This window comes from Ischnura elegans, chromosome 1, assembly GCF_921293095.1.
Source record: "Ischnura elegans chromosome 1, ioIscEleg1.1, whole genome shotgun sequence".
NCBI lineage: Eukaryota > Metazoa > Arthropoda > Insecta > Odonata > Coenagrionidae > Ischnura > Ischnura elegans.
The window spans coordinates 122871668-122889987 of record NC_060246.1 but is presented as its reverse complement, the minus strand read 5'-3'; the positions used below and the strand labels follow the sequence as shown (position 1 = coordinate 122889987).

Sequence of the window (18320 nt, the reverse complement as noted above, 5' to 3'; positions counted from 1 at the left end):
ACTGGGTGGATTAATAGGTAGAAGATTGTCTAAAACTGGAGCTCTTGCATTGAGGAGGAAAATACCAAGTGGCCATTTCATATTCTCTTACGCTGATATTGTTATCGGCTTTATGTTCAATTGTTGGTTATTTTATGGGTCCGCTCTCATAGTAAGAGACAAAATAAAAACTTGTCCTAAGTACTTGTCCATCGTGGCATCTTCATAAAATCCTATGAATTTTTTTTATGTATTTGCGTTAATTAGTAAGCTATGCCTAGCGATGGAAGTAAAGCAGCCGGATGAATTGAAGTAAGTTTTCAGTGCAATCGTGGAAAACAGAAATTTGTACATTAAAGGAAGGCTAAAGTGAATAATTGGCGAGAGTAAATAATTATTGAATGAGATATCATTTCACTACTTATTATTTGCATATATTACAGACGTTTTTGGTTTGGATATTGTTCTCGAAAAAGACCGTAAAGAATGAGATTAAAATAAACGAGAGCGAGAAATTTCTCGACATAGTGGGTGAATAGTTTTTATTTGTCGATAGGATTGTGAGTAAAAAACATTTTGGTAGGAGCGGGCCTTCGGGGGTTAGTGAATGGTGAAATATTTTACAGAAGGAAGGATGGAATATAAAAATAAATATGATAAATCCATGCATTTTAATTGATAATGATTTATGGAATTTTAACGGAGGTATATATTGTATATATCTATGGTTATTTTTCATGTTGTTTTTCATTTCTAACTATTTTACCTTACTGTACCACTGGAGCATAGTCAGTTCGCACTGATCTGTGTAGGAATAATATACATAAGGCAAAGTTGAAGGAGAGCTTGTGATGGAACTTTTTAAGGTCTTAAGTTTTCCCTGATGTACAATTTCCGTGCGAATTGCGACTAAGCGTTCGCATGTGTGCTCTTGGCTCCATACCCCTACAGTAACAATCAGTGATAACTCAATATAAAAGCAATGGATGGTATCAGTTGTAATCTGATAATTCTATCTAGTGCTTCAAGTGCTCGTAAGGTAATATGGCCGACTATAGCGAATAAGGCCCCGCGTTAAAGACATGTCCATCCACCATCGCCAGCAATAGCTTAAAGTACAATACCAATTTCCGCTTTCAAGTCACCCAAGATTAACCCATTGGTAGTGGCAATAATATTCCACGGTTGATCATACTTTTCATAATTGAGGAGGCAATATTGGCTGTGTATTAAGTAATCAGTGCACGGTAGTGAGCTTTATCCATATACTTAGTGAAAGTGCGTGCTGGACTGTGTGAAAAATCAAAATATTAACTCAATGCAATTTATTGATAGCATCATGTAAGGAATAATCATGTAATAATCATGTTGTTGAAGCGTGGTTTATGGTATATATTTATACGTTGATATGGCCGTGAAATGCTGCAGGGTGATGGTAGGCGACTTTTTATTTTTATTTATTCTCTCTTCTCTTATTTTAATTTACTCTTTCTCTCACCACCGAAAACTTCACGTATTGGCCTTTAACATCGTGTTTTTCAACAAAAATTATTCAACAAAACGCTGGAGCAGTCTTATTTCTTGCTCTAGTAAGCTCTCTGGTATTGTATCTGACTTATGGCGTTGCAAAATAGTGGATAAAATTTTCATAAAAATCGAAGAATATCTGTGTATCTTTTTACATCAAATTCATGTGTTTTGATTGAGCATAAAATAAGCGTAGCATACGTTTTTCCAAGAAACGGATTAATCTCTAAGTCGGCCTCAGTGTTCCATGTCCCTCTCTAAATAATGGTCCTCTCAACAATTACAATAGCAGAAATACGGACCAATATCGTAAAGCCTCTCATTGTGCTGTGGTTGGGAATTCGATACTTCATGATCAATTTTTGTCCTACATGCCAAATAGAGATGCGGTTTTGTTATGTGAACATTGAATTTTTTCAATAAAGCTTTTAATAAATTTTGAACGATATAAACGAATATAATTCCTATTTATTGAAAATTTGGATTCTAGAAATATTCCCAGTCAACATCGAGATTTTAAATCATTTTTCTGTAAATTCTGAGTCATCTCTTCATCATCATCTGCAGCCCTACAGCCCAATATGCGCGTTGGCTTCCTCTATTGGTATATGCCGTCATTCAGTTCTTTTTCTTCTTCCTTTCTTCCTCCATATTGTAACTCCCACTGCCTCCGGATAATCCTCCACATCCTGTGGCCATCTCTTCCGTGATCTAGCTGTTATTCCTACCCCTTCCATTTTGGTATTAAGTATTATCTTGGGCATTCTGTGCTTTGCCATCCTTTCTGCATGGCCCAACCATGCCAGCTGAAGTGACTTAGAATATATAGCTACTATATCCAATATTTCATATATCTACAATTTCCTTCTAATTCTCCCTCTCACCTTCTCTAATTGTGCCGTAGACATAAATTGTGTGTAATTATGTGTACGTTTGTCCATGCGATATCACGGCGAATAAATTATTAGAATGTAAACATATATATCACTTAGTCCAGTTACAACTGCCAGAGTTTGTTTGACTACGTGGAGAGGATTGCCTAAAATCAGTTATGAAAATGATATATTAAAGTAAACGCTTCAGTACTTTGTCGTTAACCATCTGTGGACATCATAAATTATTTATCGCGTTGTGACCAGGTCTCATGGTGCCAGAACGCGCCGGAACGCCGTTCCGGCGCTGGTTAACAAAAGACATAATAGTAAAACAACACTTTTATCAATTTTGTCGCCTCAAAATTTCTAATATATACTTTCGTAACCAATGGAAAAATATTGTAATAAATGTAAACAATAACTTGTAATGAAAGAACACAGAGTAATATTTCACTCATAAAAAAGTTAAGGGAAGTGCGTTCCGGCACTGCTAATTTTGCCAAGAGGTCACTGGTTGTGACCAATGGTTATGGAAAGTGAAATTCTTTAGTGTGACACTGGTTGCTTTAGGGCTGACGTTGCTGGACATCATGAAAGCAGTTTATTTCGAGTTGAAGAGGTCCGTAACTCTTGCGACACGACGCTGGATCATTCGTACCCCTCAATCCCTGACTGAAGGTGGGAGGAAGAATTTAAATTTGAACGAGGCTCGAATCCTTACGAAGCCCATGTCATGTAGTATTCATCAAGCACCTCTTGTTTCGAATTTCAATAGTTGCTCCGTGGTTTTGTCTCGAATCCCTGTTTGGAGGGGTCCGAGCTCTCATTTCTCCCCTCCTTCCCCCTCCACCTCCACTCTGTCCATCCTAGCGACTCCTCACTCCCTCCCTCCTTAGGTGGAGGGGTCATCAGTCGTAGTGCGGGAGACCCAGGCTCTCTAACCCTCTCGTTTCGCCATCAATTCGTCGTCTGGTTGGCTGCTGTCTTCTTGTCTTCCCTGACAAATTGCTCCCGCGCCCGTTCTCGCGGGCGAGGCCTGAGTTTGGATCCTTGCTTTTATGTCACATTTTAACATTTAAACCATTTTTAAACAGCGATCATTTTTCCGTCTTTCCGAGCGATAGCTCCAATGATGGTGGAAAAATGACCTTTTCACGCCATCATTTCCCGCGATGGCACGGGGGGGGGAGGTGAAAATTCCATCGCTGAAACCATCGCTGGTGCTGTGCTTCTGCCGCACGGCCGCTAGCAGCGATTGTAACGTCACGCTTGGATTTTAATTGAATGGCAGGTGTAAATAAGGAAAGTGACGGAAATAGCGATTGAGAAAGGGACGGTGGGAATGACCGTGTAATTCAGAAAGTGATGGATCGAGCGGTCACTCTTTTGGTTCCCGAATACCCATTGCTTGCACTCTGAGGGATGAAAAAAATGATCGTGTGATTCAGGTACAAGGCTAACGTAAGAACTCATTGGTGGTGATAGTGGAACATCCTGTTCAGGAGATACTGGGAAAGAAGTGTAGTGTCAGCATCAGTATTTACGGGAGTACAGATGTCACTCCCGCCTTGCTAGTTCTCGTCCATGTTCCCTCGAATTATGTAAGGTTAAGCGGTTAAATAATTGGGGAGAAGAGAAAAATAGAATACCCTTCCTTAATCGTTCCTTCCCCATCTTCCAATGCGTCGTCTCCGGCCTCATCTCTCACCCTCTCGGTCCCCGCGCCCGCCTTCAATACTTTCTCCATTACACCCCCTCACTGCCCCGCTATTTCGTATCGAGCGACGACGGAGGAGGGGGTGGAGAGAGAGAGAGAGAGGCTGGTCAAGGGGTTTTTCCCGTTCGCGTCGGAGGAAGAGGCATTGGAGACGTTATTTAGTTTTCAAGGGTTCAGGGGGGGGAGTGAAGGGGGGGGAGAGAGACTGTGGATGATCCCCGCACATGATGGCAGCGACCTGCTAAACGCGGGATGTGCTGAGGGGTCGTTTCCTTCCCAAGGAAATTGTTTCGGGGGACTTAATTAACCTTCCGGAACGTCGAATTGCACTCCACCTCGTTTCTGGTGTGTCCATTTGAGTGGGAATCTTTGGTCGTTGTCATTTAAAAAAATACATTGTCAGCAGTTGTTAAAACTTTCGCGGTCCATTTGTTGCCAATAATGTTTTTATGAAACTTCTCGGTTAACCCGCGCTTTGAGGCTAAAGATTTGATGTTTCTTCCCCTCTGCCGGGGACCTCTTCAGGACTTATGTGTTATTATGTGTGAAATTAGTCTTTAAATGGTTCCGAACAGAGGGGAAGGAACGTCGACTTTTATGCCACAAGGGGTGGGCTAACCCAAAAATTTAATTGAAAATATAGTCAACATAAAATCAAATCTCTTTTAAAGAGTTAAGAAAGGGCCGGTCTATTGATCTGGATAAATACTTCAAGCCTTCTGTTGTAGAGATCATCCACGTATACTTCTTAATTTTTCTTTAGTCATTTCGTTGCGCCTGCTGTTCATATCTCCTTGATAACGTGATGCTAAATAATGTTTCTGTACTGAAATATAGTCATATTTATAGCTGCAGGGATGAGTGGAAAATGCATCAAATTAGTTATTCTGTTATCAGTAGAAGCAGATTTTCAAGCAATGATTTAACCCAATGTAATGCTGCAAATGCTCCAGAAAAATTTTGCCCCAACGTCATAATATTCTTGTGTTTAAAATCGTCGATGGTATGTTGTCGCAAATTCGTTTATGTGATTATTATCATGATTTCTACTGTGTGATTTACATTCATTTTAATTAAAAATATCAAATCCTAGAAGAAAACAATTATATTTGTTTTGAATGCTCTATAATTTCATCTAGTAATTTCCTAACGAGTTTTATTTAATGGTAATGCATAGTTATTGTTTTCATTCTGGATATAAAAATATAGTATCTCTTTGGAGGATGCATTTTATAATTTTTCTCTTGAATTTGTGGAGGTGACTGAAATGGTATTGGTGATCTCACTTAAAAATGGCTTTAATCCTACTTCTGATGTGTCACTTTTTCCTTAATTTCTAAATTAATGTTATTTTCCAAGTTATAAGGCTCGTTTCAGAATGAAATTGCTGAAGCATTCCAATTTATGAGACCTTTTTCTTTACTTTCAGGATACTAGATCACATGTGGCGGTGGAACTGTATGAAACGGAGCGGTCCTATGTGGAGTCACTTCAGATACTCGTTCATGTGAGTGATTCATTAATTACTTGATGCTTATTTCATATTTTGATGAGAAAAGTTTTTCCTTTAAGATATTATGTAAATGATTTGTTAATTCCTTGGTAATTGGGTTACATAGTTACATTTGCCTAGTGTATTTTTAACTGACTTGGACCTGGAAATAGTCACCAAATTAATTTATACTAATATTTTCTTCTAACAGAAATACCTGAGGGCATTGAAAAGTTCAGAGCATTCAGGCTTGATAGATTCGTCTTTGGTGGATGAAATTTTTTTTCAGGTAGGTGGTTTTTCTCATTAAATTTTTACATGTATTTGTTGTGAAATATGGAATTTTGAACCATTTCCATGCTGTATTTATGATAGCCATTAAGTAAATGACTATTTGCTTGGCTGAAGGTAGTTTAGGTACATGGTTTAATGTCTGCGAAAAAATGTATTTCATAGCAGGACATATTTTATTCTTTTCATAAAAAATGAGTATTCAACCCATGTGACTTGAATTTAAAACATGGAGATTTTGTTGAAGTTGTAGTTGTGAAATTTAAAAAAAATTATTGTGAGCCTTGCAAAGTGACTGTGTATCATTATCTAGTTAACACTAGATGGCAAGGCCTTAGCCATTAGAAGTTCAAGGGATTCAACCCCCTCACCTAAATTTTTGTGAGATACAGAATTAAGTTTATTTTTACTCCGTTCAAAAGAACCACCCCATAATACACCTCTCCTCTAAATGAACTCCCCCCAAAAATTGATTTGGCGATAGCCTTTGCACATCGTGAAATGATGCAATACTGGGGATGTAGGGACATATCCGAGGGTGTTTTTGTCAATAGACGCTCATGTTTGCCAGTTTATTGAAGCAATTGAGTTTGCAAAAAGTTGCATTATTTTGATGTTTGTAATTGCTAAGCTGTTAGCTCTAACAATAAGATAATATGTATTTATTTTTACATAAGTGTTCATGCATAAAAAAATGATTATTTGTATTACTTTTTCCCTTTACTTCCTGCACTTACAAACTGCCCATTTTCTATTAAAATTATCATATTTAATGGCTATGAAGAATATTAAGGTTATTGCTATCATAAAAATGTTAGTTTTGTACCATTAGTAGAGTTTCTACTGTGCATATTTATCTCCAGAAGTGGCACACATAGTTTTTTTAGCCTATGTACATATAAAGTTTTTGTTATGGTACGAAAGTTTAATTTGCATGTGGTTGTTTTGAGAGACCTATGCCAACATGTTGTTGAAGTGATTGTAAAAGTATTTCTGATTGTAGGTTCCAGAAATTCTGTCTCATCATGAAATTTTCCTGGAAGAGTTGAGAAATAGACTGGATCATTGGGACCCTCTGAGGCAACAACTTGGAGATGTCTTCCTTCATGCTGTAAGTGTCACTGACTGAGTGATTATTAGTAATAACAAAAATTAGTATTCTCTTGTGCCTGCTATGTTAAAATATCCTAAGTATATTAAGTTTCTATATTTTTTTAGAGTTCAGTGCCCTAAAAGTAACGCATTTCTAAATATCTATTGTAATTCTAATCTATGTGAATCTAAAGCTCATTTTACGCAAGACAAAAAATTACTCGTCGTCAAGCCACATTATTTTCTCAGTCGGGCAAGCAATAATTTTTGGCTGGGACTGTTTTATCACCCAGTATTCATGTATTTGCACATGTATTAATGCAATTTATGGCTTTAGTCTATGCAAGTAGAAATACATATTTGCATGTGTATGCTTTAGGTTGTGTAATCATGTGTCTCATGTAAAATAGGCTTTGTTGGCATCAGTGGCGCCGACTCCATGGGGCCTGAGGGGGCCCGAGCCCCCTCAAAAATTCGTCATGGGTGTGAGGAAAAAATGTGTCAGGCTTGTCAATTTTCCCCATAGTGTCCAGATATCGAGATTCGAGTTATCAGGGTTCTAATGTTCATCATATGACTCTTCTAAAATGCTTAAAAAACTTAAAACTCACTACTTTAAAAATTTCCCGGGGCAAGATCTCCGGTTTGGGCCCCCCCAATATTTTTTGTAAGTCGGCGTCAGGGGCGACTTATAAAAAATATTGGGGGGGCCCATATCCGAGGTCTTGCCCCGGGAAGAGGTTAAATTCAAAGTGTGTCGCAGCACCGAAACACTATCATGATTCACACCACCTGATTCAGTTAACCTGCTTAACCTTATAATTATTTGTTTTAACACATTGTTGAATTTATTTTAAAAGGTAACTATTGTCAAACATGGGAAATAAAAATTACCAATATATTTTTGTGATTTCACAAAGCATAATATAATTTAATTATTTTCTTGAAACATTGAGGGGGCTCCGCCCCCCCCAAACGAATCTTTGAGGGGGCTCGGGCCCCCTCAGGCCCCATGGAGTCGGCGCCACTGGTCGGCGTCCCTGGTTGGCAATAAGTATTATTAGTAGTCTCTATAGATTATGAGTTACCTGTTGACTCTATTCAAGCAAAGTGTTCAAAGTGTGCCAGTAGTTTTTATTTTATAAGTAAGTGTCAAAAATACAGTTTTTGAAATGCTATGTCCTCTGAATAAAAATAGGGAAAAGTTTAGGATCAGTGACAAAACCAGGCATTTAGTTTAAGGAGAGGACTCCTGGGAATTAACTGAGAGCCTAGCCTATATGGGCGGCAAGAATTTTATTATTTAATTAGTTTTCAACTTCTTCCCCAATTCATACCACCTAAATGATACTGGCCTATTAATTCGTATCAAATCTCGGTTTCCAAGTATTACCTGAAAAAGCGTTTTCTCTTTGATTTAAGAGGGAAGGTAATTAAGTACATCTGCTATTTTTTTGAAAAGGCCTATGGTTGATTATTGCTGTTTCACAATTTTAAATCCACTTCATAGCTTAAGTGAATCAAGTATGAAATTGTGTCATATGTGTTATCAAATATTATTGCAGTTTACTCAGCAAAGTGTCATCGATACATACGCTTCCTTCATAAACAACTGGAAGCATGCCAAAGAGTCTATCAAATCTGCCTGTCAGGCAAAACCTGCATTTGCACGTTTGCTTGAGGTAAGTTGATTTTCATATGTGTGTGCCCTTTTTTAGTGTTAGAAATGATAATGATGATGGTGTGTGTGACTTAAATCTTGGCTAACTAATAAAAAATGCTCAATATTCCTTATTTTAGATTGTACTTTAGGCTTTGAAAAACCACTTTGCAATTCCATTTTCCTTTGGTCATTTGCTTCCCAATGAACAAATTAAAAGACCAGAATTTTTTTGCTTAATCTTGTGTTTGAATACAAGTGGATTGACTGTTAACATGTTTATTTTTCAGAGTTTAGCAAGAGAGCACAAAGGGAAATTGGCTGTGGATTCTCTGCTCATCATGCCTGTTCAAAGGATTCCTCGTTATGAGCTCCTTATCCAGGTAATTTTATGGAGAAAACTATTGCTGTATTAAATCAAAGTAGTGTTTTGGAGGCCTTTAAACTGATGTGTCATATGAAATTTTTTTACCGTCAATTGGTGTATATATTTGTCGGTTGTTTACATCTTTTGCGTTTCACATCTAGTTCTTCATCCTGGTTCTCCATTGGTGTCTGACTCCATCATCTTTCTCAATTTTTATTCTAAAATTCCATGTACTTCTACACTTTTCATGATCAATCTTGTGCACCTTTTGGAGCTATCACTTATGAAGCTGAAGTGTTCATTATCCTTTTACAGAAAAGAGCTTGGCTTCCTGATATCTCCCATCACCCATCTTTATTTGATGTATAATTTGTATGATGCATTCCCTTTCTCTCACTATGCAGTTAGCCAGCTGGGTACTGAGCTAGAAATTCAATGACTTCTGAACTTCTTGCTAGGATAATTTTTTTCATTTGAATTTTGTGTGAATGGTGAAATCTAATAAAGGTACTTTATTTCTTCAAGAACATATGTTCCAATCCATCCATTATACTCGTAAATTAAATTTTCATTTGAGGTTGGAGTGAGAAATTACCTACATTCTTTGCATAGCAATTTGTTGGCAGCCTTCATTATAAATTTTGTAGTCTCGTGTATTTGTGCACTTAAGATGTGATTTCATCAAATTTGGCCCTTTTTGTTTAAGATTTATTGGCTCCAGCAAGTACTAGCTTCATGCTTTCGTTTTTTGCTAGTTATCTTTGAAGTTTCATTATATTTCATACATAAACAAATATATTTATTTACTTTGTTTAATTATTTAAGGTGTTAGTCTCTTTGTTTTTTCATCCTTTTCATCATTCCTTTATTGAATCAAATTGTACTGAATATGTTTAACTTTTAGTGCTGAAAAAGGTGTTCAAGAACTTAAAAATCTATACACCACAATGCATAGTTCTTTCATATGAGTGAAAACATCTGTATAGTATGTGAAAAAGAAAAGTCATCATGTCATATCTCAATAATAGGCTTCATAATGCAACACTATAGCTATTTACAATCTATGCATGAGTAATGCTAATTTTAGTTTAAGTGTGCTCTTAAGGCTACTAATGTGATTTCTTTGGTGCTATTGCAGAGGCTCCTCAAACATACTGAGCCTTCTCATCCGGACCATCCATTGTTAGTCGAAGCTGCGACAGTGGTGCGTTCGTTAGCTCAGTCCATCAACAGGCGGGGGAGGGGTGCAGGGGCCAGTCGGGGTAGCTCCAGTTCTGGCACCAGTTCAGGGACCACCATTGAGGCATGGGCAGACTCCATTCTGGCTGGCCCAGGAGGATCTGCTTCCTCAGGTAAAATATTTTCATGGCTCTTCTCTAGAATTATGAATTGAAGTTTAATTCTGTGGTAGAGAAAGAAAAACATATTGTCCATTACTTTTTATGAAAAGCTTTTATTATAATAGATTCTTACTTTTTAAGGTGGCAGTGGGACTCGAAGTTTACTGCGGGTAGATCAAGTGACTTTGGGTGGCAAAGAGCGATCTTTCATTCTATTTTCTGACCTCCTACTAATTGCAAGTGCCAAACGAAGATCAGGACCATCAGCCATACGAAAGGCATCAACGTAAGTCATCTAATTAAGTGCTCATGATTTTTAGTTATTGCCAATTTTTATCTTTAATATTTTCTCATAGTAAGTCTAGTTTTTCATTTGTACTCATAAAATTGTTGGTGGCTAAAAGTTATTTTTAAGAGCTATTACAATTTTTGGGAGCCTTCATAGAATGAGGAAAAATATAAATATATCATTTCTTATACACATAATACTTCATATCCTTATTTTTGCATTAATTTTATCACTTATACTCATCCTAATGAAATTTCATTTGTCTATTTATCATTGGTGAATAATTTTTTTTTTTTAATTCACTTAGACCAATTTTGCTTTTTTGAGTTTCAAGCATTTGTTTAAACTTGTTCTCATAGCTTAGCCTCACCTCCTGATGAATGTTGAAAATTTTTAAATTGTTCAAAATAACTAATACATTTATAATACTATTGAATGGTCACAAAAGATGGTACGAAAGCTTGACATTGAAACTAAGATTTAAAACATTCTTGGAAAATGATAATGAAACATTTGGGTATATTTTTAATTATCTGTTTCAGCTTCCCCTCCATTTCCATAGATAATGATTGTTTTATAGCGTATTCTAATTCTATCTTTGTGTGCAAATTCAAGAATTCAAGTAAAATGGTTACTAGAAATGTTATTGGAAAATGAGAGTATATCCAATTCTACGGGCAGTAATGCCTCTGACTAAATTATCTTTGTTTCTGCACAGTATGTCCACTGCTGGGGGATTAACAACAGGACTTGAAGGTCATAAACTGAAGTTACTCATGAGAATTCCTCTTGAAGACTTGGAAGTGGTCAGAGGTATGATATTTGGTATCATATTAGAGTTATTGCATCAATTAATGCTGCCACCTTAAAGTTCCATGCCTGAAGAATTAGACAGGGGCAGATCAAGGCATTGATTCTGGGGATAACCTTTAGAGAGTACAAGCAGTATAGAGTTCATGGCTAGAATTAATTGCTTAGTGAAGGTATTTCAGTCCTCTATGCAATTTTTTGGGGTAAATTGTAATTAATTTAGAATTTGATTGATGTTAGAGAGTCTGTTCTTGGGAATAAATCCAGCCTATCTTGTGAATATGATATATAATTTCAAATTATTAAATTACTTCCCTCTAAAATTAAAATTGTCTCCTGAACTGGAGATTTATTACTAAATCCCTTGATTCTGCCTCTGGAAGAAGATGTCTGTAATATTGACCTGTAGACATTACCCAATGCTCTGTAGCAAAGATGATTATTGATACATATGCAATTTTAGTTTGTAAATGTTCTTTCATCTTTATTTTATCTTCACTGTGTTTGTGTTTACTGCAACTTTTTGCATTTTCATTTCCTTTCGCAATTTCCTTTCTCAGAAAAGTAAATCTCTTCTCATGAAAAATGTGTGATACTTGTGATTTCGTTGACCGGGAGCTGGATTAAAATGATCATGATTATTCAATTTTATCTCATATCTTTGATTAATGATTACTGTTGCTAGTATTTTCTTTAGGAGTAGACATTTCCTATTTTTATGAAAACTTGAATGTATCTTATATCCATATTTCTCTCAAAGCTGGAAATGTATAATAATTAATGCCTTCCGACATCTCTTGCACCATAGGCCGAGAGGAGGCTGGTGCAGTGAGACGTGCCCTGAAAGAGGCTGAAAGGGTGCAAGAGGACTTGAGTATGGTTGGGAAACTTTCTCAGATGGCAGCCTCCCTACACTGCTCGCATGCGGCCCTTGACGAAGTGCTCACAGACCTAGCTGCTGAACTTCGAAGGAGGGCTGCTGAAGCCAGTGCAATGGAGGCCCCACTTTCACAGCTGCCGTTGGCACTTCACACTCAGTACGTTTGCTTATCAAGCTCTCAATCTGAAAGAATCTCATTTTGACGGAGCTATCTTTTAATGAGAAATTCTGACATTTAGGAGATGTTTTATTCATTGATATGAAATACCAATCGAAAAAGTAGTTGCTACTGAATTATTAGCCTTAGTACATTAAGCCACTCACTCTAAGGCAAGTATTTACGATAGGTACTGCCCTCTAAAAAGTTCTTTCAGTACCTAATATGCTTGTTGCATGAATATGTACAGAGAATGGTTTGTGGCACCCAAGGTTACTGAATGGGAGCACGCAGTGATATCAGCTTTTTTCACTGACCCTTTCCATGAAAGGGCAAAGGAATTGATCAGTGAAATATTCTCAGAAATTAAGCTATGGATCATAAAAACGAATACGATGTATCTTTTTATATGGAGAAAGGAAGAAGATTTAGTGATAAAGAAATATTACTAAATGAAATTTATTTATTTATTCTGAAATGTCATCAACAAAGTAGCTTCTCAAACTTATTTTAATTATTGTCTGTATTAGTACAAATTATTAAAAAATCACTTTAGGAAATGGCTGGAGTTTGATGAAAAGTTTTTGTGCACACTTATTTGTAGTTGTCTCAGAGTATTACTTTCAAATCAAAATGTGCTGTGAATTGTCCAGAAAATTGTCATTCATATATTTTTTCTTTCTATTTTCATTATCGTAGGAGTGGCTCTGTGGAGACTTTGTTGGCTGTGTTCCTTAAAGCAGAGACACGTGCTAGTTGGGAGGAAGCCTTTTTGGATGCTAAGCAGAAACTAACAGGTATGTTCTAGTCAGTCATGTCTAGGCTGTGCTGATTTAGGTTATATTTCTCCCCTTCTTCTGGTTATCATCAAAATTATAGATTTCAGATAGCGGATATCTTTTAAATACCAGATTTTATCTTACATCTCTCCCAAGTTTCCCTTCGTATAATATACAAATGTTTATTGTTTTCATTTTTTGCTGCAATTATTTTTGTTTAAAATGTTGCTGATTAATAACCCAAATCCAGTTCTTTAACCTTATCACTTCTACCCATAGGCAGATTTAGGGGGGCACATGAAATTTAAAAAATAGACGAGATTTTTAATTCAAATATAAAAAAATTATAAATTAAAAAATAAAACTTATAAATATTTACACATTCATAACTTTTATATTAAAATTAAGAGTATATATCGTAGAGGTTGCTAGGGTTTTGTACTTATTGAGGAAACTTAAAACCTGTGTCAATGAAAAGTACATGAGATTAGCCTATTTTGCTTTTTTTCATAGTATTCTTGCCTATGGTGTTCGACTCTGGGGACATGCAAATGAAACCAAAGAAATTCTAAAACTGCAAAAAAAGCAGTGAGGATTCTGAGTGGTGCTGGGCCCCGTGACCACTGCAGGCCAATTTTTAAAAACTTTCATATCCTCACCATCTACAGCCTCTTTGTGTTTCGCAGCATTATGCACATTAAAGATAACTTAGATACCTACCCCATACGATCCACCATCCACTCTCATGACACTAGGGCTAAAAATAGCCTAAATATTAATTACTGCAGGCTGTTAAAGACCAACAACCAGTCTGACAATTTGGGAGTAAAATTATTTAATAAATTACCCAGCAAAGCCAGATCAGTGAGCATCACTAGACTGAAAAATGTGCTGGAAAAGTGGCTGTGCAATTATCCACTGTACTCAATTCATGAGTATTTTGAGCTGGACTTTTCTTCTCTTTTATTTTAAATGTAATCTTTGTAATGTATGTGTTTCTAATGTTTTGATCCAATGCACATGTTTTGTATGTTTCGTTGTATCGAATGTTTTTATAAATGTGTTGTATACAACATCCGCGAGGGCCAATCCTCGCCGTGGATGAATTAAGATAAAGATAAAACATGTAGTTTTTAATCCCAAATATGAGAAGACTGTTTGCCTGTCAGACCCTGGTGCCTAGAAAAAAATCGTAGATCCACCATTGCTTATACCCCATCCGTCTGTGTTGTTGTTAGAAGGGGAGAAATCCAGCTACAATCAAATAAATATCAAGATTCTTAAATATAATATGTATATACTCTCTTTTAAATGGAATGCCTTCTTTGATTTACAGCCCTATCAACAGACAGCTTTCCCACTCCTGAATTTTTGTCTCCATTGCCAATCCGGAAAACTCGTGCTGGGCTCCAGTTCACATGTGCGGCTCCGACTCTTCCACCATCATCGCCCGTTGTGAAGGAGTCCACCCCACCTCCACTCAGCAATACTCGGGACTCTTCTCTTCCTGGGAAGACGCAGACTGCACCTAGTGATGGTTCTGTGAGAGGTATGTATGCACTTTGCGTCTATTCTTGCAATAGACTTTTTGACTTCAGCCAACACAAATAAAACTTTAGCCAATCAGAACAAACCTGACTGAAAATTGAACAATTACTTTTACTGGAACATATAAATGCAGGCCTGAAGAAAAATCCATCTTCAAGTCTTAAGGCCTGACATTGTCATAAAGCTGTCGTCCTTATTCCACAAAAAATGAGGTGAAAGCCCATGAAACATTATCGCATCCCATTGCTTCTATGTTTTTGTTGATGGGCTATTTGGTATGACCATTAATTCCTTAGCTGACATTTCTGTATTGGAATAATATTGATTCCCTAAATGGCAAGGGAAAAACTGATTGCTAAATTGGGAAGGATAGAGTGAAACTCAGAGTTAATGGTAACCATATTCATTTGTCAATCTCTGTTATTGGCCAATAAATACTGAGGTCATTTTTTCAGTGATAGCATATTGAGTAGAGATTTTTTAGGAATTCTGGAAGGAGCAAAAGATGCTCTGTTTTCATGGTAGCCAATTACCTCGGTCAGTTTTTTCAAGTTTTAAAAGAATGCTATTGGCTGCCTCTGTAGTCACACAGTTGAGATTGAAATTTTTTGCGAAGGGTGGTTTTTGTTGAAAGTACATAGTTGAAGTTAGTTCAGATGGATGCTGCTTATAATGTATGATTGCTTTCACCCCTCATTTATTTATAGTAATTTCTATTGTGATAGGTCAGAGCTCACTTTCTGAGCTTAGTACCGACAGAGTTGGTTGTTCCGACAATCATTGATAGAGGGTAGTCCAATAATTGCATTTTCTTTGATGCAAGTGACAATCGTTGGTAGCTACCAACTCTGACAATCTTATGTAGGCATGTTCAGAATTCCACCGGACTGGCATCATAAGAGTATTTTTGGAATTTTTTGGCAGGGGTGCATTTAGTGCACTTAGTAAGGCTGTCTCCCTCTCTCAGCATATATATTTAAAGATTTAATATACATTATAAAAATATAATATATTAATATACTCTATCTTTTATTCTCCTGATCTAAAGTGTTCACTCTATCAGTACCATTCTCACTATCTGAAGCATTAAAATGTGTATATACTTGGTAACCACTCTGTTGGTTGCGTTTTTTTTACATTTCTAGTACTTATTCATATTGTGTTTTTGCTATTGTATGAATGGAAGCCCTAATGTGGAGTATATTTTGCTTTTCAGGGAGGGCATTTAGTAGTGCATCCGATATTGGACGATCAGGCAGGAACGTAACAGTGACAAAGGGCTCTGGTTCAGGATGGCCTGAAGGTGGTGGGGGTGGTGAAGTGTGGGTTTGCAACAGTGATGGCTATGTGGGACAAGTTTGTGTTTTATCGTTGCAACCTGAGCCAACAGTGGCATCGTGCAATGGTGTGTGTAATGCTAGGATATTGTGCATATCAGCAGTTCCTGCCAAGTCATGTGGACCTTCCGATCCATACATCATCCCACCTGCTTCATACACTTCAACATCATCATCTACATCTGCATCCAGGTAAGTTAATACAGTTTTTCATGGTTTGGTATCAATTTTTTTGACCCATGCATTGTTTGAAGGCTAAGGGAAGTATTCAGTGGAAGTAACATTATGTGTAAATTGCTATACCTGGCCATAAGAACCTAATCCATCACACCAAATAGACCACAGTATAGTGGTTATGTCCATAAGAAAAACCAGCCGATACGAGTGACCTTGGATGAAATGTTTTCATATCAATTGACCCTGAACAAAAAAGATAAATGTATGGGGTAAGGAAGTATGGGGTAAGACTTCCTTACCCCATACATATATCTTTTTTGTGTTGGTTTCTCCCAAAGCAACAAGGTGATGAAAATAAGTTATGCATATTGGCGTTATTTACTCAGGTCTATAATCATCAAAATCACAAAAAATCACACCAAATACATAGTTTCTTGGATGGAGAGCGTAATGGAATGCCATTCTATTTTAATAGATAATAAATAAAACTTTGCCTATCCATCATTTTGGATGTGATAGCCCAAATTGATAATGATCATGAGAGTCAGATAATTAATCAAGTCATTATCATTTTTTTAGTAATTTTTTTGTTTGTCATGTTTTCTCTCTACATTTCTGCCCGTTCTATTGAAAAAAATAACACTTCAAGGTCTTATGTAATAAAATATCTGGGTGACTAAATTTCTAAAGAAAATTCTTGAATGTTTAATGACTGACTGCATGAAATGATGTGTAGTTACAATCCCTACCCCAGATATATTAGTCCAACAACATTGTCAACAATCATTACATGCCACATTAGCTAATGTGTGTTCTATGCAAATTTTAAAAACAAAATATAATTTAAAAAAATATTACCAGTTTTGTATATATACATACCCTAAATTTGGACTGTTGCTGTTATACTTCAGACGATTTTGGTAAAAATTAGAGTGGAATTTGATAATTGTCTTTTATTGTGCAAAAACATTCTTTCGTGTTTCAAGGTCATATGTGATATAGAAGCAACAGCATTGGAGGCATTAATAAGTAGGTGGCCATTTTAATGTGTATGTACTTCCCATTAATCTAATATTAGTTATTACAGGAGTTTTCATTGCTATAAAAACAATTGTTCAAGTTGACACAATATTGTGATTTATAAACAATTATAAAATATATATGACGCTTCCAATTCAACTTAAAACTTTTTTCATACTGATTAGAGAAATTAATGGGAAGCCACTCTAGCCTGATCAAGTCCATATTTTTGTCAATTGTAATTAAACACATTACTGTAGCTGGCTTGAATAGCCATTTTCGGTATTTTTAATGGCTGTTAATTCAAGAAGAGTTATCTTAGAAAATTAAAAGGGACCAATTTGTTAATAATTTATAGTTGCTGCTGTATAATATCGGTGGCACAATTATGTTGAAATTCCAGTCTATATCACAAGAGTACATATTTGTTACTTTTCTTGGGTGCATTCTTATTGGATTATTGTATAGCAATTATGTACAGAATCTTATGTTGATTGTACTGAAGTGATAATAAGAAAGTATTAAGTAAATTCAATCAGTCTTAATAAATGTTTAGGACTTCTTTGTTGTAAACACTGAAATGCTTTCAATGTAATTTTCTCATCTTTGAATAAGGCACAATTTAAATTGTGAATAATGACCAGAAGGTTGAATTTTTAGTATCTTAAATTTTCAAGAGAGATATCATATATTATATTGTGACAGAGCGCGTCGTCACATACGTGATTTGGAGGGAGATAATCACGATCGTCTCGAGCAAAGGAATACTGGAGTCAAACAAACCATCACTCACTCTTAAACATACAAAATATATTTTACCCTTCATGAATTGTTACATTTTTCACAAAACAAAACAAAAAGAATAATACCCTGATGAGGATGATATGATTGAAATGATCCCACTTCGCAACAAAATAATGACGATGATGAGAACGTGATTCTTCCCACCCTCCAAAATAGTACAAGTTACAAAACAACAAAAA

The 18320-nt window shown here is 36.2% G+C and overlaps 1 protein-coding gene across 1 annotated transcript in view; it reads left to right on the top strand.

The window, feature by feature from the left end:
* LOC124169131 overlaps window positions 1-18320 on the top strand; it is a 164606-nt gene that overhangs the window by 125919 nt on the left and 20367 nt on the right. The window contains exons 4-15 of the mRNA XM_046547635.1: window positions 5528-5605; window positions 5802-5879; window positions 6885-6992; window positions 8539-8655; window positions 8924-9016; window positions 10139-10352; window positions 10482-10626; window positions 11348-11442; window positions 12248-12476; window positions 13176-13273; window positions 14592-14804; window positions 16020-16332. Of these exons, the coding sequence (XP_046403591.1) occupies window positions 5528-5605; window positions 5802-5879; window positions 6885-6992; window positions 8539-8655; window positions 8924-9016; window positions 10139-10352; window positions 10482-10626; window positions 11348-11442; window positions 12248-12476; window positions 13176-13273; window positions 14592-14804; window positions 16020-16332 (1781 nt within the window). The remainder of the gene's footprint in view (window positions 1-5527; window positions 5606-5801; window positions 5880-6884; window positions 6993-8538; window positions 8656-8923; window positions 9017-10138; window positions 10353-10481; window positions 10627-11347; window positions 11443-12247; window positions 12477-13175; window positions 13274-14591; window positions 14805-16019; window positions 16333-18320) is intronic.